Source organism: Notamacropus eugenii, chromosome 3 (genome assembly GCF_028372415.1).
Source record: "Notamacropus eugenii isolate mMacEug1 chromosome 3, mMacEug1.pri_v2, whole genome shotgun sequence".
NCBI lineage: Eukaryota > Metazoa > Chordata > Mammalia > Diprotodontia > Macropodidae > Notamacropus > Notamacropus eugenii.
The window spans coordinates 299,121,938-299,146,648 of NC_092874.1; the positions used below are offsets into that span (position 1 = coordinate 299,121,938).

The 24,711-nt window shown below is 39.3% G+C and overlaps 1 protein-coding gene across 1 annotated transcript in view; it reads right to left on the minus strand.

The window, feature by feature from the left end:
• ENTHD1 (ENTH domain containing 1) overlaps positions 1-24,711 on the minus strand; it is a 124,123-nt gene that overhangs the window by 48,151 nt on the left and 51,261 nt on the right. The window contains 1 exon segment of the mRNA XM_072656201.1: positions 4,805-4,925. Coding sequence (XP_072512302.1) covers positions 4,805-4,925 — 121 coding nt within the window.

A 24,711-nucleotide genomic window follows, 5' to 3' on the forward strand; every position in this document is an offset into this window, starting at 1 on the left:
TGGGAACCTCTGAAAATTTACTCATCCTCCAAGACCCCACCTAACTCCCACTTTCAAATTTCTTAAGCACACAATGATTTATTCTTTCTCTGAGTTCTTGTGCTTAGAGTCAACTGCACAGAGCTAAGCACTTAATTGTTCTCTAATGTTTTCAAGTGTATTCGTGCTTTGCAGATCTTCAAGTAGTATGTCAACGTCAGTTATTCTTATTACCATGACTTGCATAGCACCACAGAATGCAGAGAAGCATAAAGGATGATCCTTGCCCAATGAGATGAGCACCCATTACTGAGTTCAGTACATTACGTAGGGATCTTCTTGAAAGCTTTCCAACACTGCTTAGAAGCCTATCTTTGGGTATCTATCAGACTGCTAAGGCCCCATGTTGCCTTGGCTTCAGTGTAAATTAACAAGAGCTCATCAGTATCTTACTTTTCTCTAAGTCTAGGCAAAACTCTACAAGCAGACAATGTTTCCTTGCAAATGAACACGATTGCACAGAAAAGCTAGAACTTCTTATTGTCATTCAAAGCTCTTATCCGACTTATCTTCTTTGTCTCAAGTCTATTAAGGTTGCATTAGACTTTGTTTGCCCAAAAAAGGTTCTTCTCTTTCCATAAATGTTCTCCCAAAAAAAAAATCCTATCTGCTAATTGAGGGTAAAAAAGTTTTAACTGGCCCCAATTTCTAGAAACTCCACAGTGTAGGCCTATTGCAATGTATTGAACCCAATAAGACAAAACAAGTCCTGATGAAATACAATCTTTCTCATCCAATGATTTCTCTTCTAAGAAAATGTTTCCTTTGTTACAACTATAGATATTCTTTGATTCACCAGCATCCAGCTGAAAAGATGTCAGTGAGTACATTTAAGGCAGTGGGGACAGGGTGGACAAAGGTGTGGAGGTGGGAATGTCCAAGGTGTTTTCTGGGTTCATGTAGGTGAGAACTGAGAGGTGAGATTGTAAAGGTAGATGTGAGAAAGACTGTGAGGCATGCAGAATGCTAGACTAGAAGATGACGGAGTAGAAAGACACACCTACTCTAGCTCTTCCCCCACAGCCCGTAAAATGCCTGTAAAAAGTGACTTTAAACAAGTTCTAGAGCAGCAAAAGCCGCCAAATGACAGAATGAAAGAGATTTCCAGCCCAAGGCAGCCTGGAAGGCCAACAGGAAAGGTCTATCACGCACGGCACAGAGTGGAGCAGAGCACAGCCCACAGAGCCCAGTGGAGCCTTGGTCATGTGGCACCAGCAGGAACAGGACCATAACAGACCCCAGGGGCAGAATTCCCAGCAGCAGATGCAGCTCCCAGATCCCTCAACCCACAAACACCAGAGACAGCTTCAAAAATCAGTGAGAAAGCTCTTTCACCTGAGTGAGTAGGGAGCAGGGTCCTCTTCTAGCCCTGGCCCCAGGCAGCAGCAGCAGTAGCATCCATTTTTGGAGCCTTCTGCCTAAAGACCCTGGGAGAACTGAGCCTCTAACCTGGGTCTCAGCCCTGAATAACTGCCCTGGGGTGAGGAGGAATGCTCTGGAAAGGGAATTCTACTTGCAGATCCTGAGCAGAAAAGCTTTGGCAGCTCCCAGACCAGGGTGCAGGTCAGGAGAGGAGTAAACTACTCTCCCTTGATTGTGCCACCTTGGAGGAACTGAGAACCTACAGGTCCCCAGAGTATACCCTTCTCTTGACAAAGGACTCATGTCAAGTAACTGGCTGGGAAAATGCCCAAAAAAGGGAAAAAATAATACTATAGAAGGTTACTTTCTTGATCAACAGGTATTTTTTTCCATCCTTTCACATGAGGAAGAACAAGGCAAGAACAGAGGAAGACCTAAAAGTCAAGGCTTCTGCATCCAAAACCTCCAACATAAATATGCAATGGTCTCAGGCTATGGAAGAGCTCAAAAAGGATTTTGAAAATCAAGTTAGAGAGGTGGAGGAAAAATTGGGAAGAGAAACGAGAGCAATGCAAGAAAATCATGAAAAGCAAATCAACAGCTTGCTAAAAGAGACCCAAAAAAATGCTGAAGAAAATAACACCTTGAAAAATAGCCTAGCTCAAATGGCAAAAGAGGCCCCAAAAGCCAATGAGGAGAAGAATGCTTTAAAAAGCTGAATTAGCCAAATGGAAAAGGAGGTTCAAAAGCTCTCTGAAGAAAATAGTTCTTTAAAAATTAGAATGGAGCAGATGGAAGCTAATGACTTTATGAGAAACCAAGAAATTACAAAACAAAACCAAAAGAATGTAAAAATAGAAGACAATGTGAAATATCTCATTGGAAAAACAACTGACCTGGAAAATAGATCCAGGAGAGACAATTTTAAAATTATGGGACTACCTGAAAGCCGTGATTAAAAAAAGAGCCTAGACATCATCTTTCATGAAATTATCAAGGAAAACTGCCTTGATGTTCTAGAACCAGAGGGCAAAATAAATATTGAAAGAATCCACAGATCATCTCCTGAAAGAGATCTGAAAAGAAAAACTGCTAGGAATATTGTAGCCAGATTCCAGAGTTCCTAGGTCAAGGAGAAAATATTTCAAGCAGCCAGAAAGAAACAATTCGAGTACTGTGGAAATACAATCAGGATAACACAAGATCTAGCAGCTTCTACATTAAGAGATCCAAGGGCTTGGAATATGATATTCCAGAGGTCAAAGGAACTAGAATTAAAACCAAGAATCACCTACCCAACAAAACTGAGTATAATACTTCAGGGGAAAAAATGGTCATTCAATGAAATAGAGGACTTTCAAGCATTCTTGATGAAAAGACCAGAGCTGAATAGAAAATCTGACTTTCAAACACAAGAATCAATAGAAGCATGAAAAGCTAAACAGGAAAGAGAAATCATAAGAGACTTACTGAAGTGCAGCTGTTTACATTCCTACAAGGAAAGATAATATTTGTAACTCTTGAAACTTTTCTCAGTGTTTGAGTAGTTGAAGGGATTATACATACATACATATAAATACACATATATATGTATATATATATATATATATATATAGACAGAGGGCACAGGGTGAGTTGAATAGGAAGGGATGATATCTAAAAAGATAAAATTAAGGTGTGAGAGAGGAATATATTGAGAGGAGAAAGGGGGAAATAGAATGGGGCAAATTATGTCTCATAAAAGAGGAAAGAAAAAGCTTTTTCAATGGAGATGAAAAGGGGAGAGTTAAGAGGGAAAAAGCAAAGCTTACTCTCATCACATTTGGCTTAAGGAGGGAATAACATGCACACTCATTTTGGTATGAAAATCTAACTTACACTACAGGAAAGTAGAGGAGAAGGGGATAAGTGGGGTGGGGGGATGATATAAGAGAGGGCAAATGGGAGGAGGGAGTAATAAGAAGTAATCACTTTAGGGGAGGGACAAGGTCTAAAGAAAGAATAGAATAAATAGGGGGCAGGATAGGATGGAGGGAAATATAATCAATCTTTTATAACATGACTATTATGGAAGTCTTTAGCAAAACTACACATATATAGCCTATATTGAATTCCTTGCCTTCTCAGTGGAGATGGCTGGGGAGGGAGGAAGGGAGAGAAGTTGGAACTCAAAGTTTAAGGAATGAATGTTGAGAATTGTTTTTGTATGCAACTGGGAAATAACAAATACAGGTAATAGGGTATAGAAATTTATCTTGCCCTACAAGGAGAGAGAGAAGATGGGGTTATGATAAGAGAGGGATGTGAGAGAAGGGAGAGCAGATTGGGGGAAGGAGTAAGCAGAATGCATGGTGTTTCAGGGTAGGGGAGGGGAGAGATGGGGAGAAAATTTGAAACTCAAAATCTTGTGGAAATGAATGTTGAAAACTAAAAATAAATAAATTTTAAAAGAAAAAAAAAGAATGCTAGACTAAAGAATTTGGACCTCAAGGTAATCAGATTCTGAGCAGAAGAATCTTTGAAAGGTTAAGCTCCTTACAGTGTACAGGATAAATTGGTGAGGGAAGAGATGAGAGGAAAGGAGGCAAGTTAAAAAACTATTGTAATCATCAAGGTATGAAGTGCCAGCAGCCTGGACTAGGGAGGGGGCTATGGAATGAGAAAGAGAGATAAGACTTGTTAACTGGCTTTTGAGAGCAATGAGAATAAAGCAAAGATTTTAGAGCTGGAAACTCAAGATCAGAGCTGTCAGTAGAACTGAGGGAACAAAAGTGGTTCATTCCTGGACTTAAAGCTCTGGGGGACCAAGGCTACTCCAGGAAACCTTCTAGGTGGGCCAGTGGGATGATGCCAGCTTCTGGGAGCAGCGGGATGTGAGGGAAGAAAATAGAGGGGCAAGTGATGCAAAGGTTTGAAAAGGGTTCTGAGGAATTAACGAAACAAAAATCAAAGAATTGTTGAGCACTAGGATCTCACTGAGATGAGAGAGCATGAACTTGTCAGGAGCCATCTTTGAGATTTCATTCTATGACTTTAACTATGGATTGATTGTTCATGGATAAAAAACCAGTTGAGGGGCTGGTTCCTCAATATTTTCTCAATACCTTGCCTTTGGGCCACTTCATTATTTTGTCTGGAGTTCCATGAAAAAGTGGTTAAGTAAAGGAAGAGAAGGAAGAAATAAAACCAGTCTTTGGGTTTCTTTCCTAGTGTCAGTACAAGTCTCCTTCAATTGAGAGAATTTTGAAGCCAATGGCTTCCAAGTGGTTTTAATTTATGCACATTTTCCCTGGTTTTTGTTATTACAGATAATTGTCACCTGTAGCTCCCTTTTACAACATGCAAGGAGCCCAGGCTGATGCTTCTGTTTGGGGCTGGGCCTTCTACTGCTAGGTCACATTACCTGAATCCCAAAGGCCATATCCTCCTTCACAGTCTTCTGTCACCAATGAAGTTGGAGGGATCATGGGAGGTTCTGGTGGCAAAACTTGTTTGGATTCTTCATCATAAAATACCATCAGGTCCTTTCAGAAAACAAGAGAGCACCTTAGTTAAGCAACAAAGAGTCAGGTCTGGCCTCTGAAGATGGATAAGGACATTTTAGTGTTTTAAGCAATGTGACAATTTAATTGTCCACCCAAGTAAAATAGGAAGAAAAAATGGTGAACATATTTCAAAGGGTGAAAATGTATCAAGTGAAGAACCCAAATCAGATTGTAACCATTTACAGATTTGGTAGTGTTGTGCAAATGTGGTTTGCATGAGCTTTTCTATTGTCTTCCTAGCCTTAGCTACATTCCTAGCCCACACTGGAGTGTGGTTTGTGAGTCATTCAATATTCAGGTATTCAGTATTCAGCAACCTTTGGTTGCTCTTAAGATTCCTTTGGGCAAACCAGTTTAGAAAGAGTTCTTTGCTGCAATTTCAATTCAAATCAATTAAAGTATTTAGACTTCTGGGTCACATGAGCAACAAGATGGAGGACTACACAATTTCTCTGATCCCTGAGACTTCTCAGACCTCTCAAACCAAAACAGAATTTGTATACCAAAGATAAAGCAACTTTGGCTGTCTCCATGGTCCAGCATACTCTGAATCCAAAAGAAGGTTGAGAAAAAAACCAACATGAACTGACCCTGGGTTCAAGCAATACTCCTGTTATGGGCAGGGAGGCCACACTGGTAGACTCAAGGACCTGACACACCTCTTAGGACTTTCAGTAAAACCTAACCTACAACATCATCCCCCTCTTTCCTCTGCAGTGGAGACCCCTGACTCCAGGCTGCAGAATTTTGCTTGGACAGAGACAGGCAGCTAGAACAATAGACGGCAGCCCTTCAGGAGCAAAAATGGCTGCTGAGGGCCACAACCCCATAGTACTTGTGTAGCAAAGCCCTGAACTGCCTGTGGCCAAGACAGACAACCTGTTAGCCCCATAGCACCAAGGAAAGCTATGCATTGTTCCACTAACCCTGAGGGAAAGAACATGTTATCTAGGTGGAGTCAGTTCTGACCACCCAAAAATCACTAGGGGCAGAGACTTCAGCTGGGGACCTATGAATTGCCCAGTATAGGAAGAGGCTGAGATGCTTTGAGATTCAGTCCCCAAGGAAACCACCATCAGTAGGGATAGAGTCAGAAAATAAACAGAGAAAAATGAGGTGGGGGGAGAGAGGAGGAAGATTGAAATTACCAAAGATATTAGGAATAAAAAATTCTTTTAATACAAGCAGATAAATCAACAGGAAAAACTTTAATGACAGCTCTAGTGAATGAGTTTAGGCATCTATGAATAAATATTGTAAAACAAGGAAAATTATCTAATACTCAATGAGACAGAGGACCCTGTGGAAGGTGATGAGATCATGGAACCACAACACACTGTTCCTCAGTCGTTTAAAAGAGAAATGAGAATTATGAGATCAGAATTTATGACCATGTACAACAAAAATAACGAACAGAACAGAAAAACTTGAATCTGTTACGGCAAGTTGTACCAAAGAAACAGAAGAGAGTGATAGTTTAAGAAGGCAAATATACAGAACTGAAGGATAACCTAGAAGAGAAGCAAAAATCAACAATATTAAAAGAAAATATGCTCATTCTACTAGCAAAACATGTTGCTTTCAAAGACAGGAAAGCACAGAGACAACCTAAGGATCCTGGATCTCCCAGAACATGACAGGACAAAAAATGCTTAACACCATAATTCAAGAAATAAAAGAATTGTCCAGAACCTCTGAATGTAAAAAATGAAACATCAACTAAAAGAACTCACAGGGGAGGAGCCAAGATGGTGGAGCAGAAAGACACACATATGCTAGCTCCGAACCCACAGCCCATAAAATACCTGTAAACAAGAACTCCCAACAAATTCTAGAGCAGCAGAAGCCACAGAACAAAGGAGTGGAGGAGATTTCTGTTCCAGAGAGACCTGAAAAACTGACCCGAAAGGTGTGTTGCGCACTGGACCAGAGCAGAGCCCAGCCCTGCCTTGGCCGTGTGGCACCAAGAGGAGCAGATCCGAGCAGGCTTCAGGGACAGAATCTCCAGCAACCTCGCAGGTCCCTCCACCCACAGGTGCCAAAGGTCAGTGAGAGAGTCTTTTTGGCTGGCTGAGAGGGGAGAAGGATGTCCCCATAACTCAGGCCCCCTCGGGAGGCAGCAGAGGAGGTGGCAGCAGACAGGGGCTCCCAAAGCAGGCAGGATTCTGGATCCATTGTTGAAGATCTCCACATAAACCCCCTGAGGGAACTAAGCCCTGAGTAGCGGCCCTGCCCCCACCTGAGCACCTGAACTTAATCTCACACTGAATAGCAGCCCTGCTCCTCTGAAAGCCCTGAGGCTGGGAAGCAGCATTTGAATCTCAGACCCCAAGCACTGGCTGGGCAGATCTGGAGGTGAGGTGGGTTTGGAGAGGACACTCAGAAGTCAAGTAACTGGCTGGGAAAATGCCCAGAAAAGGGGGGAAAAAAATAAGACCATAGAAGGTTACTTTCTTGGTGAACAGATATCTCCTCCCATCCTTTTGGATGAGGAAGAACAATGCTTACCATCAGGGAAAGACATAGAAGTTGAGGCTTCTGTATCCCAAACATCCAAAATCAATATTCAATGGGCTGAGGCCATGGAAGAGCTCAAAAAGGATTTTGAAAATCAAGTTAGAGAGGTGGAGGAAAAACTGGGAAGAGAAATGAGAGAGATGCAAGAAAAGCATGAAAAGCAGGTCAACACCTTGATAAAGGAGACCCCAAAAAATGCTGAAGAAAATAACACCTCGAAAAATAGGCTAACTCAATTGGCAAAAGAGGTTCAAAAAGCCAATGAGGAGAAGAATGCTTTAAAAAGCAGAATCAGTCAAATGGAAAAGGATGTCCAAAAGCTCACTGAATAAAATAGTTCTTTCAAAATTAGAATGGAACAGATGGAGGCTAATGACTTTATGAGAAACCAAGAAATCACAAAACAAAACCAAAAGAATGAAAAAATGGAAGATAACATGAAATACCTCATTGGAAAAACACTGACCTAGAAAACAGATCCAGGAGAGACAATTTAAAAATTATGGGACTACCTGAAAGCCGTGATGAAAACAAGAGCCTGGACATCATCTTTCATGAAATTATCAAGGAAAACTGCCCTGATATTCTAGAATGAGAGGGCAAAATAAATATTGAAAGAATCCACCGATCACCACCTGAAAGACATCCAAAAAGAGAAACTCTTAGGAACATTGTGGCCAAATTCCAGAGTTCCCAGGTCAAGGAGAAAATATTGCAAGCAGCTAGAAAGAAACAATTCAAGTATTGTGGAAATACAATCAGGATAACACAAGATCTAGCAGCTTCTACATTAAGGGATTAAAGGGCATGGAATATGATATTCCAGAAGTAAAAGGAACTAGGACTAAAACCAAGAATCACCTACCCAGCAAAACTGAGTATAATACTTCAGGGGAAAACATTATCTTTCAATGAAATAGAGGACTTTCAAGCATTCTTGATGAAAAGACCAGAGCTGAAAAGAAAATTTGACCTTCAAACACAAGAATGAAGAGAAGCATGAAGAGGTAAACAGCAAAGTCATAAGAGACTTACTAAAGTTGAACTGTTTACATTCCTACATGGAAAGACAATATTTGTAACTCTTGAAACTTTTCAGTATCTGGGTAGTTGGTGGGATTACACACACACACGCACACACACACACACACACAGAGCACAGAGTGAATTGAATAGGATGGGATCATATCTTTAAAAAAATGAAATTAAGGGGTGAGAGAGAAATATATTGGGAGGAGAAAGGGAGAAATGGAATGGGGCAAATTATCTCTCATAAAAGAGGCAAGCAAAAGACTTTTCAGTGGAGGGAAAAAGAGGGGAGGTGAGAGAAAAACATGAAGTTTACTCTCATCACATTCCACTAAAGGAAGGAATAAAATGCACACTCATTTTGGTATGAAAACCTATCTTACAATACAGGAAAGTGGGGGAGAAGGGGACAAGCAGGGTGGGGGGGATGATGGAAGGGAGGGCAATGGGAGGAGGGAACAATTTGAAGTCAACACTCTTGGGGAGGGACAGGATCCAAAGAGAGAAGAGAAGCATTGAGGGGCAAGATAGGATGGAGGGAAATATAGTTAGTCTTACACAACATGACTATTATGGAAGTCATTTGCAAAACTACACAGATATGGCCTATGTTGAATTGCTTGCTTCCCAAAGGGAATGGGTGGGGAGGGAGGGATGAAGAGAAGTTGGAACTCAAAGTTTTAGGAACAACTGTTGAGTACTGTTCTTGCTACTAGGAAATAAGAAATACAGGTAATGGGGTATAGAAAGTTATCTGGACCTACAAGATGAAAGAGAAGATGGGGACAAGGGAAGGGAGGGATGATAGAAGAGAGGGCAGATTGGTGATAGGGGCAATTAGAATGCTCGGTGGTTTGGGGTGGGGGAGGGGACAAATGGGAAGAAAATTTGGAACCCAAAATTTTGTGAAAATGAATGTTAAAAGTTAAATAAATTTTAAAGAAAATTGAAAAAAAAAAAAAGAATTCACAGATTACCTGCAGAAAAAAACCTGAGGCTGCAAACTCCAAGACACACAATATTTAAATTTCACAATTCGATTCTGAAAAAAGTTCCACAATGATCAGGAGAAAGCCCTTCAAATACAAAGGAAAGTAATCTTGAATGATATAAGACTAGCACCCACCAGAAAATGTAGAAGGGAATAGAATGATGTTCTAAAGAGCAGTGGAACTCAGGGTGCAGCCCAGGGTGACCAATTCTGCAAATCTGAACTTGACTATGAATGAAAAAATTATGAATGTTCAGTAATAAAAAGGAATTTGGAACATTTTTTGAAAGAAAATCAGAACTGAAGAGAGTATTTGTTTCTTAAATATCTGAAATAACAAAAATGAAGGCATGAATAAATACAACAGCCAAAGACCGCAGCGACAGAGCAATAGTAGAGATCAGAGACTTCTTTCTAAATGTACACAAGGAGATGGGGGTGAGGGCGGAAGACCTGTGTAGGGAACAATGAAGGGGCAGGCCTAGGGCATTATGGACAGAACCTGATGACACCCTGTGTTTAGGCAAATTATTTTTTTTCTTTGTGGAACTACATTATAACATGGGAGAGTATGCGAAAGAAGGGGAAAGGGAGTAGGGGAACAGAGGAATGTGTGATGTACCAGGGTCAAATCTAGAGCTATCAATGAGGGGAAGGTGAATCCTATGGTCTCTGAAAGAGAAGAGCCTACAGGTGGATGGGTAACGAAGAAGAATTGAAAAAGGAAGAATGAGGGCTTGCTTTGCTGATAGGAAGAGGCTCCACTGATGAATTCTTCTATGTGTGAAGAGAGATTTGTCTGTGAAGGAAAACAGGAACCTTATTCTTGGTATGGCCTGAGAGTTTTGGTGCTTTAAGGGGAAGTTGTAGTTCCTTGGGGTAACTGGCAGCTAATGGAGTACAAAAGGATGGAACCAGGGAGCAGGCAAATGCAGTGAGGGGTGGGGGTGGACATAAGCAGGGAATGTTACAGATCAGTGGTGGGCTGCATGCTCAGAAACATGGTTGGGCAGGGGTTTTACCATGGGGTCATATCCTCTCTGACACTGCAATAACTGGCATTCTGGGAATGAGGCATAATGGAAAAATGGGAATCCACAGCGCAAGCTCTACAAACTTGTGACATTAATTGTCTAAGGGAAGAGTCTAGAATGGATGAATACCCTGAAAATTTTTATTGCATGAAGACATAGAGAATATAGAGAAATCAGATAATTATAGGGACATGAATCAGAGAATGAGGGTCTAGAGTAGACAGAAAGAAAGGATAGATAATGAAGTAAGTGAGAGAAATCCTTTTTGCAAAGAGGAGCAAGACAAATAAATTTTTTAAAAATTATTGAATGGAAGTAGTTTAAGTGGAGGAGAGGAAGGAGGAAACCTAACTGAGAGGGAAAAAAGAGAGAAGAAATATCTAACCAGATAAAAGTAGGAGAGAAAAAGAAAAGAATAAACAATACCTTAAAGGAAAATGAATAGAAGGGATCTCTTTCAGGTGAGAGAAAGAAAGCCAAGGGAACAGGGTAATCTTAAAAAATATGAAAGAAAGCAACTGTAGAAACATAATACTGTGTTTATAGAATAAGAGGTGAAAAATCGTAACTTGGGGGTTTTCCCAACAATTTTAGAGACAGATAGAAAAAATGTAAAACGAACATAACTTTAAGTATGAATAGATTAAACAATCCAATAAAATGAAAAAAAGTGACAGATTAGATAAGAAAACAATACTATACTATCTGTTACTTATACTTACATATTTAAAAAACAAAGACATATATAAAATAAAACTTAGGAGATGGAAAAAATTTGCCACACATAAAGTAAATAAAAACAAACTATGAGTTGCAATCATGCTGACAAAGCAAAATAACCATTCAAAAATAAAAAGGATAAATAAGGAAATTATATTATGCTGAAAGGAACAATAGACTGCAAACCAGTATCAGTAATAAACTAATAAGCTTATATGCTCCAAGCGCTTTGGCATCCAAATTCATAAAGAAAACATTATCTGAGCTACAAAAAGGCATAGACAGTAGTAGCATGATAGTAACAAGAGACTTCAATATCCTTCTCTCAGTTTAGGATAAGTCTATCAGAAAAATAAAAAATAAAGAAGAGGGGGAGAATATGGAATTGAACAAATTGTTGGAGAAACTAGAGTTAAAAGACTTATGGCATCTTCTAAAGGGGACAGCAAAAGAATATGAATATTTCTCAGCACCACATGGAACTTTCACAAAAACTGATTGTATATGAGGGCACAGAGATATTGCAAACAATTGTAAAAAGGCAGTTAATATATCCTTTACAGACCGTAACACAATAAAAATAATAATTGGCTTAGGCACCACAAAAAATATAGACTCAAATGGACACTTAACAATGAAACCCTACATAATGAGTGTCAAAGAGCAAATCATAGAAGCAGTCAATAACTATGTAACAGAAAACAATGACGATGAAACAACACACCAGAATTTCTGGAATGCAGCTAAAGTAGTCCTCAGGGGAAAAAAGTCTTATTCTTACAAACATACCTTAACAAAACAGAAAAGAGAATTAATGAACCGAATATGCATTTTTAAAAATTAGAAAGCAAATAAATAAAATAGCACAAAAAAGAGATATTAAAGATTGGAAGGGAAATAGATAAAATGGAAATAAAAGCTATAGAAACAATCAGTAAAACTAAAAACTGGTTCTTTGAAAAGTCCAATAAAATGGATGAACTTCAGTAAAATGTAAATAAATCAGGTGAAATCACAGCAAAACCAGAGGAAATAAAACAGTTGTCATATATCATGTTACTAACAAAGAGAGAACACAAAAGAAATAGGACAATGCTCTAAAAAATATAAAATACCCAAACTATCTGAAAACTGGTTAGAGGTGTTAAAAAAAAAAGCCCTAATCTCAGAAAAGGAAATAGATAGCTGCAAAGGAACTACCAAAGGAAAAAAACTCCTGGTCCTTATGGATTCCCAGGAGAATCTATTCCAAGAGAATTCTATCAAACTGTTAGAGAATAGTTAGCACCCATATTAATTATTCTCAAAGAATGAGAAAGAAAGCATCCTTTCAGAACCCTTTATTGAGACAAATACAGTTCTAATACCTAACCCAGGGAAATATAAAACACAGAAAGAAAACTGTAGACTAATACACTAATGAATACTGACTCAAAAATTTTAAACAAAATCCTGTCAAACAGACCTTTTTTAATATCATAACAAGCATCTATATAAAACCAAAAGCATAGTCAAAATAAAATCAAAACCAAAATCAAAATCATACACAATGGAAATACACTAGGACTTTTTTCTAATAAAATATGGGAATAAAGCTTTTATTATGACAATATGTGATTCACAACAGGGATACAAAGATGGTTCAACATTTGGAAAATAATCAACATAATTAATGATTTTAAAAACCAAAACATCCAAAATCACACAATCATCTCAACAGATGACGAAAACATACAATATTTTTATGCTAAAAACCCTACAAAGTATAAGCATAAAGGGACCTATTTATATCATAAAAAGCATCTATATAAAACCAAAAGCAAGGATCATACACAATGGGAATATACTAGAACCTTTTCCAATAAATATAAGAATGAAGCAAGGATGTCCACTCTCCCCACGATTATTTGACATAGTTCTGGAAACGCTAGCAATAGCAATAAGATATTAGAAAGAAGAAAGAAATTAAAGGTACAAAGATAAATAAAAAGAAAAGAAAGCTATCCCCATTTACTGATGATATGATGGTTAAATGGAAAATCCTTGGGAATTGGCAAAAATACTGGACAATGGCTGTAGCAAAGTTGAAATCTACAAAATAAACCTTCAAAAATCAATAGCATTTCTAGATAATAACAAAACACAAAAAACAATGGTAGAAAGAAAAATCTCATTCCAAATTACTACAAAAATGTGTAAAATACCTGGGGATCAATGTACCCAAACACACAGAAGGCTTGTTACAGGTGCTTTCCTTAAAAACAACTTAAATACCTGGAGGAATATTCAGTGGGCCATGCCAATATAACTAAAATGACAAGTACTGCAAAAATTAGTTTACAGTTTTAATGCTATACCACTCAAATTACCAAGGGGATACTTTATAGAATTTAATAAAACAGTGACAAAATTTATTTGTAAAAACAAAAGATCTAGGATAGTAAGGAAAAGGGTGAAAAGAAATAGAGACGAAGGGGGAATAGCACTTCTAGGCCTCTAAACATAGTATAAAACATCAGTCATCAAATCTGGTGTTGGTTAAAAAATAGAGAAATTCAGAAACAACAGAACTCAATAACTCACTTTGATAAAGTGGAAAATATGAGTTTCCTAGGCAATGAAAACTCCTTATTTGACAAAAAGGGGAAAGAGAGAACGGGAAAGCATTCTGACAGAAATTAGGCTTAGATCAACATCTTACACCATATTCAACAATATATTCTAAATGGATATATGACCTAAATATTAAAATCATACCATAAAAATATTAGAAGAGAAACAGATCATATGCAACTCACAGCTATGGGTTGGACATGTATTCATATCCAAACAAGAGATAGAAGCAATTACAAAAGATAAAATTGTGAACTTTTGATTACTTGAAACTGAAAGCCTACTACACAGACAAAATTAATTCACCTAGAATAAGAAGAGAAATGGTTGAATGGGGGAAAAATCAAGTAAATGGGCTCTATGAAATTTGTCTGGTAAAGGTCTGTTTTCCAAGATATACATGGTGAGATGATAGATAGATAGATAGACATATGTATGGACACACACATATACATATATATGTATACACACATATATATTCACTTCCCAAAAAATAAATGCTCAAAGAATATAAGACAACAAAACACAATAAAACAAAGTCAAAAGAATGAAAAAATAGAAGAAAATGTGAAATATCTTATCAGGAAGACAATTGACCTAGAAAATAGATCAAGGAGAGATCATTTTAAAATTACTGGATTATGTGAAAGCCATGATTAAAGAAAGAGCCTAGACATCATATTTCAATAAATAATGAAGGAAAAATGCCTTAGATCCAGAGCACAAAATAGAAATCAAAAGAATCCACCTATCACCTCTTGAGAGAGAATCCAAAATGAAAACTCTCAGGAAAATTCCAGAGCTCCCAGGAGAAAGAAAAAAATACTTCAAGCAGTCAGAAAGAAACAATTTAAATACTGTGGAGTAACGTTCAGGATCACTGAAGATTTAGCAGCTTCCATGTGAAACAAGTGGATGGCTTGGAATATGATAATCTAGAAGGCAAAGGAGCTAAGTTACAACCAAAAATCACCTACTGAGCAAAACTGAGCGTAATCTTTAATGGAGAAAATGATATTTCATGAAATCGCGGGCTTCCAAGTATTCCTGATGAAAAGACCAGAGTTGAAGAGAAAATCTGACATTCAAACAGAAGACTCAAGAGAAGCATTTTAGAAGGTAAACAAGAGAGAGTAATCATAAAGGCCTCAACATGGTTAAACTGTTTACATTCCTATATGGAAGATGACACTTGTAACTCCAAAGACCCTTATCATTAACAGGACAGTTGAAAGGAGTTTACATAGATAGAAGTTGTGGGCGTGAATCAATTATGTTGGAATGATCTCCCCCAAAATTAAGAGGTGAGAAAGAAGGATGCACTGGGAGAAGGGGGAAAGGAGAGGTATAATAGGGAAAAATTTCTCACATAAAAGAGGCATGTAAAGAAAAACTTTACAATGGAGGGAAAATGGGGGGGTGGTGGCAGGCAATGCTTGAACCTCATTCTCATCAGAATTGGTTCAAAAAGGGAAGAATATACGTACACTCTCAGCTGTGTATAGAAATGTAACTTACCCAGTGGGGAAACACGAGGGGAAGAGAAGAGAAAGGGGAAAAGGAGATGATGAAGGGAAGGTGAATTAAGGGAGGCAGTGGATAGATTCAAAACAGACTTTTGAGAAGGGACAGGATAAAAAGAGAGAGGAAGAAACAGAAGATAATGGAATAGAGGGAAATACACAGTAATCATAATGGTAAATGTGAATGAGATGAGCTCAGCCATAAAACAGAAGGAGATAGAAGAATGGACTAGAAACCAGAATCCAATATATTTTTTATAAGAGACACACTTGAAACAGAAAGACACACACAGAATTAAAATAAACAGCTGGAGCAGAATCCAATATACTTCCAAAAAGTATAAAAGTAAAAAGGGCAGAAATGGCTATCATAATCTCAGACAAAGCAAAAACAAAAATAGATCTAATTAAAAGGAGACAATTAGGGAAACTACATTTTGCTAAAAGGTACCACAGACAATGAAGTAACATTTCAAAAATTTACAGCAAATTTCTCTGATGAGGATCTCATTTCTCAAATATATACTGAGTATAAAATTGAATCAGATTTATAAAGGTAAGAGCCATTTCCCAAATGATAAAGGGGCAAAGGATATGGACAGTTTTCAGAAGAATAAATCAAAGGAATCTATAGTCATGTGATATGGTGAATAGAGCACAGACCCTGGAGTCAGAAAGACTTGAGTTTAAATACAGCCTTAGACACTTAGATGTGTGATCTATAGGTGACCCTGGCAAGATATTTAACCCTGTTTGCCTCAGTTTCCTCATCTACAAAATGAGCTGGAGAAGGAAACAGCAAACAATTCTAGTATCTTTGCCAAGTAAACCCCAAATGGGCTCATGAAGAGTTGAACACAACCTGGAATGACTCAAACAACAACAAAGTCATATGAAAAAAATGTTCTAAATGAATATTACTTCACATCTATCAGAAATGGCAAATGCTGGAAGGGATAAGGGGCAAAAGGTACACTAATGAACTGCCAGCAGAGTAATGAACTGGTCCAACCATTCTGGAAAATAATTTGGAACTGTTCCCAAAAGGCTATAAAACTATGCATACCCTTTGACCTAGTACTACCTCTGCTAGGTCTGTATTCCAAGGAGGTCAAAGAAAAATGAAAAGGACCTATAGGTACAAAAATGTTGATAGCAGCTCTCTTTGTGGTGGCAAAGAATTAGAACCTGAAGCGATGCTCATTCATTGGGGGGTGATTGAACAAGTTGTGGCATGTGATTATGATGGGGTACAACAATGCTATAAGAAACGATGAAGGGGTGGCTTCAAAAATGTGGCGATATCTATATGAACTGATGCAAATTGAAGGGAGAAGAACCGGGAGATCATTGTGCACAGTAACAGTTATGTTGTAATGATGACTGACTGTGAAACTTGGCTACTCTGATCAATGCAATGATCCAAGACAATCCCAAAGGACTCATGATGAACTTGAGTGCAAACAGAAGTATAATTTTCTCACTTTCTTTTCTTTCTTTTTTTTGCAGCATGGCTGATATGAAAGAGCTTTAAACTATTTGCATGAATTCACATATATCTCACATAACTGACATTATATTGTTTGCCTTCTCAGTGCTAGGGTGAGGGGGTGGGAGGGAGGGAGAGAATTTGTAACTTAAAATTTAAAAAGAAAAGAACTTTTAAAAATAAAGAAATAATTTTAAAAGTGAAAAAATAAAAGAGCTTAACATTAAGAAAGAGAGAAGATGAGATCATTGATAATTTTTGAGAGAACTGTTTCAATAGAATGGCAGGGCAGATGCCTGTACAACAGGCCAAAAAGTGAGGGAAGGGTAAGGAAATGGAGGCAGTGAATACAAATGTTCTTCATAGTTCTGCAATGAAATAGAGGAGGAGGAGGAAGAGAGACTAAGATAGAAACAGAGACACACAGAGAGTCACAGAGAGAGAAAGAAACACAGAGAAAGGGAGAGAGATACACACAGAGAGAGACAGAGAGACACAGAGAGAGACATACAGAGACAGAGAGAGAGGGAGGGAAAGAGGAGAGAGAGATAGAGAGGAAGGGAGAGAGAGAAAGAGAGAGGGAGAGAGAGAGAGAAGGAGAGGGAGAGAAAGAGGGAGGGAGAGGGAGAGGGGAAGAGAGAACAAGAACTTGAAAGCATGGTAATGACAGTATTTTTCAAGTTTTTCCAGAATAAGTGAGCCCTAAATTACGTTTGTAGGCAGTGGAGAAGGAGCAATAAATAGGAAGAGATTAGCGGGAGAGGGAGCATGGCAGAGGATGATTGATAAGATGAATTCCTTGAGAAGACAAGAGGGCATGGGATCAAGGACACAAACAAAAGGGGTGGTCTCAGGAAGACTGGACGAACTGAGGAATGGAGAGATGAAGTCGTAGATGGGTTTTGAGGTGTGGAGCAAGGGAGTGGAGAGAGCTAAAGTTGAATCGGCATGATTTTCTCAGTAAAATATGAGTTATGGCTATCTGTAAGAGATGGGGACTCTTGAATGTGAGTAGTAAGGACTTGAGGAAAATGGAAATGATTGAAAAGAGCTATTAGAGATTTTTTTTGTGACTGGATCTCCCCTCCCTCAGTTGCCTCCACTTCCTCTCCCCCTCTCAATTTTTTGACCTCTTACCAGAGAGAAAGGGGCATGTGCCCCACCATTCTACAGAAACAGGTGCCTCAAAGGTTACCAATGATCTCTTAAAAGCTAAACTTGGTGGCCTTTTCTCCATCCTCATCCTCCTGGTCACTCTTCAAATTCTGGCACTGCTGACCACTCCCTCCTCCTAGACACATTTTCCCTGGGTTTAACTGGCCCTGTTTTCTCCCTGATTCCCTTCCTGCCTTCTTCCTTTTCTTGGGCTGATCACTCCTCAGCCTCCTCTGCAGGGTCATTATCCACATCCTATTTCCTCGGGCTGGAAATGAAGTGGGCAGTCACAAACCTGATCCCAATACTAATTGGCACAGAAGATTTAAGGTGTTCTTTTTCCAACCTGGGCGTATTTGCCCCTCTTAAGGCAACTCAGTGGTCCTCTGAGCCTGGGGACTTGCCATCTTAGTACCAGATTTAGTGCAGACACCAGCAGCTCAGACAGCAAGAATTAGAGACTTGTGCCACCATGTCCAGCTACTGGAGAGATCTTAATAGAGTTCATTGTGAAAGGGCAAAAGTATTATCATGCAGTAGTGAGGACAGTAGGGAGATTATAGAACATAAATCCATGGTGTACCCAATGAAATGTGTGTATGTGTATACTTATGTCCATGTATAAATGCATGTGTATACACACATGTGTGTATATAGGTTGTGCATATGTATTTATGCATACATACACATGTGATTATATATGTGTATATATTAATGTAATTTATTTATACATGCATATAACCCAGAGTTGCTAAGGAAGTCTCATGTGTATTGGGGGAGTGGAGTCTAAAGGTAGAAGACAAATGCATAATTGAACTGATTAACTATAGGGTCAAGACTGTGAAAAGGTGAGGAAAAAGTGAGTCTGGGGTAAGGTAATGGACTTGGAGAAAAGGAAAGAGGGAGGGATGGGTGGTTGTAGAGAGAATTAGTAGGTTTTTTGGGAAAGTGAAGCAGAGGGAGAGATCATAAGTTATAATTGAAAAAAATTCAAGATCCTGAAGGTAAAAGAGTTTGATGTTATGGTGAGGCCTAAGGGGCCGCTCCTGAGGATGGCGATGGTGGAGTGGAGACACTGGTGATCCAAGTCAATGAAACAGAAGGACAGGGTGTTAAGAAGAGACAAGCCCCCAGGTAGGAAGGAAGGAGCTGCAATGGAGAAGACTGTTTGGTACCAAACTCCTTAAGAAAAGAGTTCTTGGGCCAGAAGGCTGGGATGATTTCAACAAAGACAGTGATAAATATAGGGAGTTACAAAAATCTTAGAGTAGTAAACTATTAAAGCTTAGAACTTCACAAAGACTTTTAAGACATCTTATACAAATGGAGTAAAATTCAAGAGAGAACAGGAACCTGAGTGATGGGAGGCCAAGGGAAAGTCCAGAATTGAAAAAGGAGAGTAAACGGCACTAGGTCCTCCTCATGGAGCACGATATGATCTAAACTGGATTTCATCTAAACCCTAACACTTCCAGAGTCAGAGTCATTGCCCAGGTCCTGCCGTCCTCACCAAGATAAGCAAGAACTGCACTCTGGGAACTAAGCTTCCTGACTCCCCCTCCCTAAGAATCCCCTCGGTGCTCATTGTCCCAGTGGCCTCTCATTCTGCTTTAATGGTTAGCATGGGACTGTCTGTGGAAGCCTCCCATTCAACAAAATTCCAGGAACACCAAAGGAAACTATAAACTTGAAAAATAAATGCAGAAAGCAGACAGAGAAATACTTAATTGTCATAAAATGTAGTGTCCATTTGTACAAAATTTTTGCCTGGTGAGTTCTAAGTGATTCATAGAGTACCAAGTTTAATAATGCCTTAAATATACAGCACTCATCGTTGAGGCAAACTAGTAAACAAAGCAGTGAGCACAGAAATAACTCCTTGAGATCTCACACGTACACACATACACACACACACACAAGAGAAATCCTTTTCCATTTTTTTACTCTCACTCAGTAACTCATAACCAGACTAAAGGTTTTGGTGAGCTCTAATTTTATCTGAACCAATTCACATCATCTGTATCTGTTGCCATAGAAATGAAAGTGCCCCAAAAAATCAACATTACAACCTCATTCTCCAATCAAGTCAAAGAAGAGAAAATGGGCTTGGAGGGGGGAAATGCGATCATGTGAATATAAATAGGTTTGTTCATCAGCAAATTTTGTAATAAAAATGACTAACAATGTGCAGAAAGAAAATGGATTCATGTCTAAGGGGCACAAATTAAAAACCTTTCTTTGGGAATTAAAACATCACTCAGGCAAGGAGCATCATGAATCTGTCTGCAGGCTCTGCTCTGTTAGGAGCATGAGATGCTGCTTTGGGTGGTAATTTTCCTCTTCATATGTGGAATAAGAACAAGTTATCAGTTTCTATTTCAAATTGTATCTTTAAAAAGATGTGTCTGAATGTTATCCAGGCCCACCATACCAAAGAAATGGTCCCATTTCGATTTCTAGTCTGTAAGAAGACAACAGTATGCCTTCCAAGTTCAGGCTCACCCAGCCCTTCTGTGGCACATGCAGCATCACTAATGAGATCGACTGCTTACGTGTGCCAGGCTTCATCAGCTGTTACCAAAGCAGACGACTGAAGAAAGGGCATGCCGGCTTTCCTCAAATGCCACTGACATTAACAAGAGATGATCGTGGGCGCAGTAACAGAATAGCGCTGTGATGCTGTGAGGTGCAGAAAAGGGGGCAGTCAGACGTCTAAAAGTTTGCACGACAAGGAGGCATCATTTTTGGAAAATGATTTAGGACATGGGGGGACAAATCAATTCAAGTGGGTTCCTGCACAGTCAGAGAAAGGAGGAGGACAGAGAAAAAGCAGGCTCTATTTTATTTTTCTATATTTAGTCAAGAGGGATTTATTAGGTTCTTAAAATGGTGCCGGCCCTGTATGAGGTACTATGATACAAAGAAAAGGCATTACTCCTCACCTTCAAGAAACTTAGATTTTATTGAAGGAAAACAATAGGTACAAATACAAAATAATTTGGTGAAACAGGGTATTAGTAGTAACTAGGATCATGGAGTTAAAGCCAGAAAGAACCTTAGAGGTCCTTAAGACCCTTAATTGGGAAAGAAATCTGTTTTACCCTACAGGAAAGAAGGAGGGGAAGGGAATGAGAGAAGGAGGGTGATAGATGGGAGGGCAAATTGGGGGAAAAGGCAAAACACTTTTGAGGAAAGAGAGAGAAAACAGAATGAATGGGAGGAATAACATAGAGGGGATTAGGATACTATTAGCAACAGTAACTGAAAAAAATTTTGAAACAAGACTCTGGTAAAGGCCTCATCTCTCAAACATATAGAGAACTGAGTGAGTTATAAAAAAAGAGCCATTTCTCAACTGATAAATGATCAAAAGTTATGAACAGTTTTCAGATGAAGTAATCAAAGCTATCTCTAACCATATAAAAAAATGCTCTAACTCACTATTGATTGGAGAAATGCAAATTTAAACAATTCTGAGGTGCTACCTCATATTTGGCTAAGAGGAGAGAAGAGGAAAATGACAAATATTGTAGGGGATGTGGGAAAAATGAGACATTAATGCACTGTTGGTGGAGTTGTGAACTGATTCAACCCAAAGGGCTATAAAACCATTGCTACCCTTTGACGTAGCAATACCAGTACAAGGCCTTTGACTGTTAGTTGTGAGGGCTTACGGAAAATTATGTCAAAATTCGGCTGCCCAGAGAAGTTCATCAGTATTGTACGTCAATTTCATGATGGCAAGTTTGCCTGGGTTCTGGATAGTGGGCAATGCTCTCGTACCTTCCCAGTCACCAATGGAGTGAAGCAGGGCTGTGTGCTTGCTCCCATGCTTTTTAGCATGATGTTTTCAGGCATGTTGCCAAATGCTTTCAATGAGGATGAACAAGGCATCAAGGTCAACTACCCTACTGATGGCAAGTTCTTCAATTTGAAAAAGCTACAAGCCAAGACCAGAGTGGAGGGAGTGCTGGTGCATGATTTTCTGTTTGCAGATGATGGTGCATTCAATGCAGCCTCTGAAGCTGAGATGCAACAAAGTATGGATCAATTCTCTGCTGCCTGTGCTCATTTTGGCCTAATAATTAACCCCAAGAAAACACAGGTGCCCCACCAGCCACCACCACACTATCCATAATTGGAACCATCAGTTACAAGAAATGGAGAAGTCTTGAATGCTGTGGATAAGTTCATTTACCTTGGTAGTGTATTTTCCAGGGATGTACACACTGACAATAAGGTTGATGCACTCGTTGCCAGAGCTAGCTCCGTGTTTGGAAGGCTCCAAAGAAAAGTTTGGGAGAGAAGAGGTATTAGACTGACTACCAGACTGAAGGTCTACAGAGCCATTGTGCTGACCTCATTGTTGTATGCCTGTGAAACATGGACAGTCTACCAGCGCCATGCCAGGGAACTCAATTGCTTCCATTTGAACTGTCTTAGGAAGATTCTGAGGATCACCTGGCAGGATAAGGTACCAGACACTGAAGTCCTTGCTTGAGCTGAACTGCCAAGTATTCAAACTATGCTTCAGAGAGTGCAACTCCAACAGGCTGGCCATGCTGTTCAAATGCAAAATGTACTTTTGCCAAAAATAATATTTTATGGAGAACTGGCATGGGGCAGGTGATCACACGGTAGACAGAAGTGACACAAGGACACTCTCAAGGTCTCTCTCAAGAATTTTGGATTTGACTGTGCAACATGGAAGACACTGGCACAGGACCGCTCAGCATGGTGTGCCTGCATCAGAAAGGGTGCTGCGCTCTATGAGCAAAGCAGAACTGAGACAACACAAAGGAAACATAGCATTCACAAATTTGGAGTACCCACGCCAAATATTCACACAGCCTTTCTGTGCCCAACGTGTGGTAGAGCATTCCCAGCTCATATTGGTCTGATCAGCCACAGTGGGAGACACCGAAACTTCACTTTATGGTGATGTCATTTTGGTCCTCTTCGAAGATGAAGGACAACAACCAAATCTAATCAAACCACGACTAGGTCTGTATCCCAAAAGAGACATGTGTACAAAAATATTTATAGCAGCTCTTTTTTGGTGGCAAAGAATTGGAAACCGAAGGGATGCTCATCAACTGGGGAATGGCTGAACAAACTATGGTATGTGATTATGTCAGAATACTATTATACTATAAGAAACGATGAGCAGGATGCTCTCAGAAAAACCTGAAAAGACTTACATGAGCTGATGCAAAGTGAAATGTACTGTGTAGGAAGTAGCAGCAATATTGTGTGATGATCAGCTGCGAAAGACTTAGCTGTTCTCAACAATGCAATGATCCAAGACATCTCTGCAGGACTTCTGATGAAAAATGCTATCCACCCCCCACAGAAAGAACTGATGGTGTCTAAATACAGATAGAAGCATACTTTTTTACTATCTTTATTTTTCATGAGAGCTTTTTTTGGTCTGTGTTTTCTTTCACAATATGAGTAATATGGAAATGTTTTGCGCGACTACACATGTATAACTTATATTGAATTGCTTGCCTTCTCAATGAGGTGGGTAGGGAGGGAGGAAATAAGAGAATTTGGAACTCAAATTTTTAAAAAACAAATGTTAAAAACTGTTTTACACGTAACTGGGGAAAAATGTGATACTAAATAATTTTTTAAATGATCAATGCCCTCATTTTACAGATAAAAAAACTGAGGCACAGAGGGGTTACATAACATATAGCCAGTGCTTGAGGTGGGATTTGAACCCAGGTCTTCCTGATGCTAAGTTCCACCTTCCATCCTAAGCTAAGCCTTGGAAAAAACCAGGGATTCTAGGAAGCAGAGGTGAAAAGCAAGTGCACACCAGGCACAGGAGGTTGGGGGGAGCCTGTGCAAAGCCATGGAAATCCATGGTACCACCCCTGAGGAAAGACCCAAAAGGCAAATGTGGCTGGTACAGGATGAGAGCAAGGTGAAGAAAGCCTATTGAGACAGGACTAGCCAGAACATGAAGGACTTAAAAAACTGGAGGAGTCTGGATTTATCCTACAGGTAAGAGGGAGAAACTGTGGTTTCTTGAGCCAGTGAGAGACTCGGTCTGAACTGTGCATCATTTGGTGATGTCCATTTGGCAGCTGTGTGGGGAGAGATGTGAGAAGGCAGGGCCTGGCTGCCAGAGGACCAACAGCCCAGGACAGAAGAAATGAGAGCCTGAATCAGAGGGGTGACTGTGTGAGACAAGTTCACATTCACAGACCTGTTGGAGTATACATCCAGCTTCATCTGCATCAAATAAATTATGCACCATGGATTAATATGTCAAAAAAGAATTCTAATTACTATCTCGATTCATTTTAAAGCTGTATTTCATCAATGCATAAACTATTACAAACTGAGAACAGGCTGATCAAATCTGAACTTACTTATTCCTAAAATCAATAAATCCAAGAATTAGAAGGGGCCTTACAAATTAATTCCTTGACTTCCCCAAACTCTCTAAAACATCCCCAACAAAAGATAATCAAACTCGTGGTTGGCAGAGAACTCACAAATCCCCCACAGCAGCTCTGTGAACTGTTCAATGGCTCTAACTGTTCATATCATTCCTGACATCGACCTTTTATTCTGTGGTCCTAGTTTTCCTCTTTGGAGACAGACAGATTTCAGTTCAACTTATTCATCTACAGCAACACTGTGAAGGAGCTGAGAAGACAAAGCCAGGTATAGTCTCAGA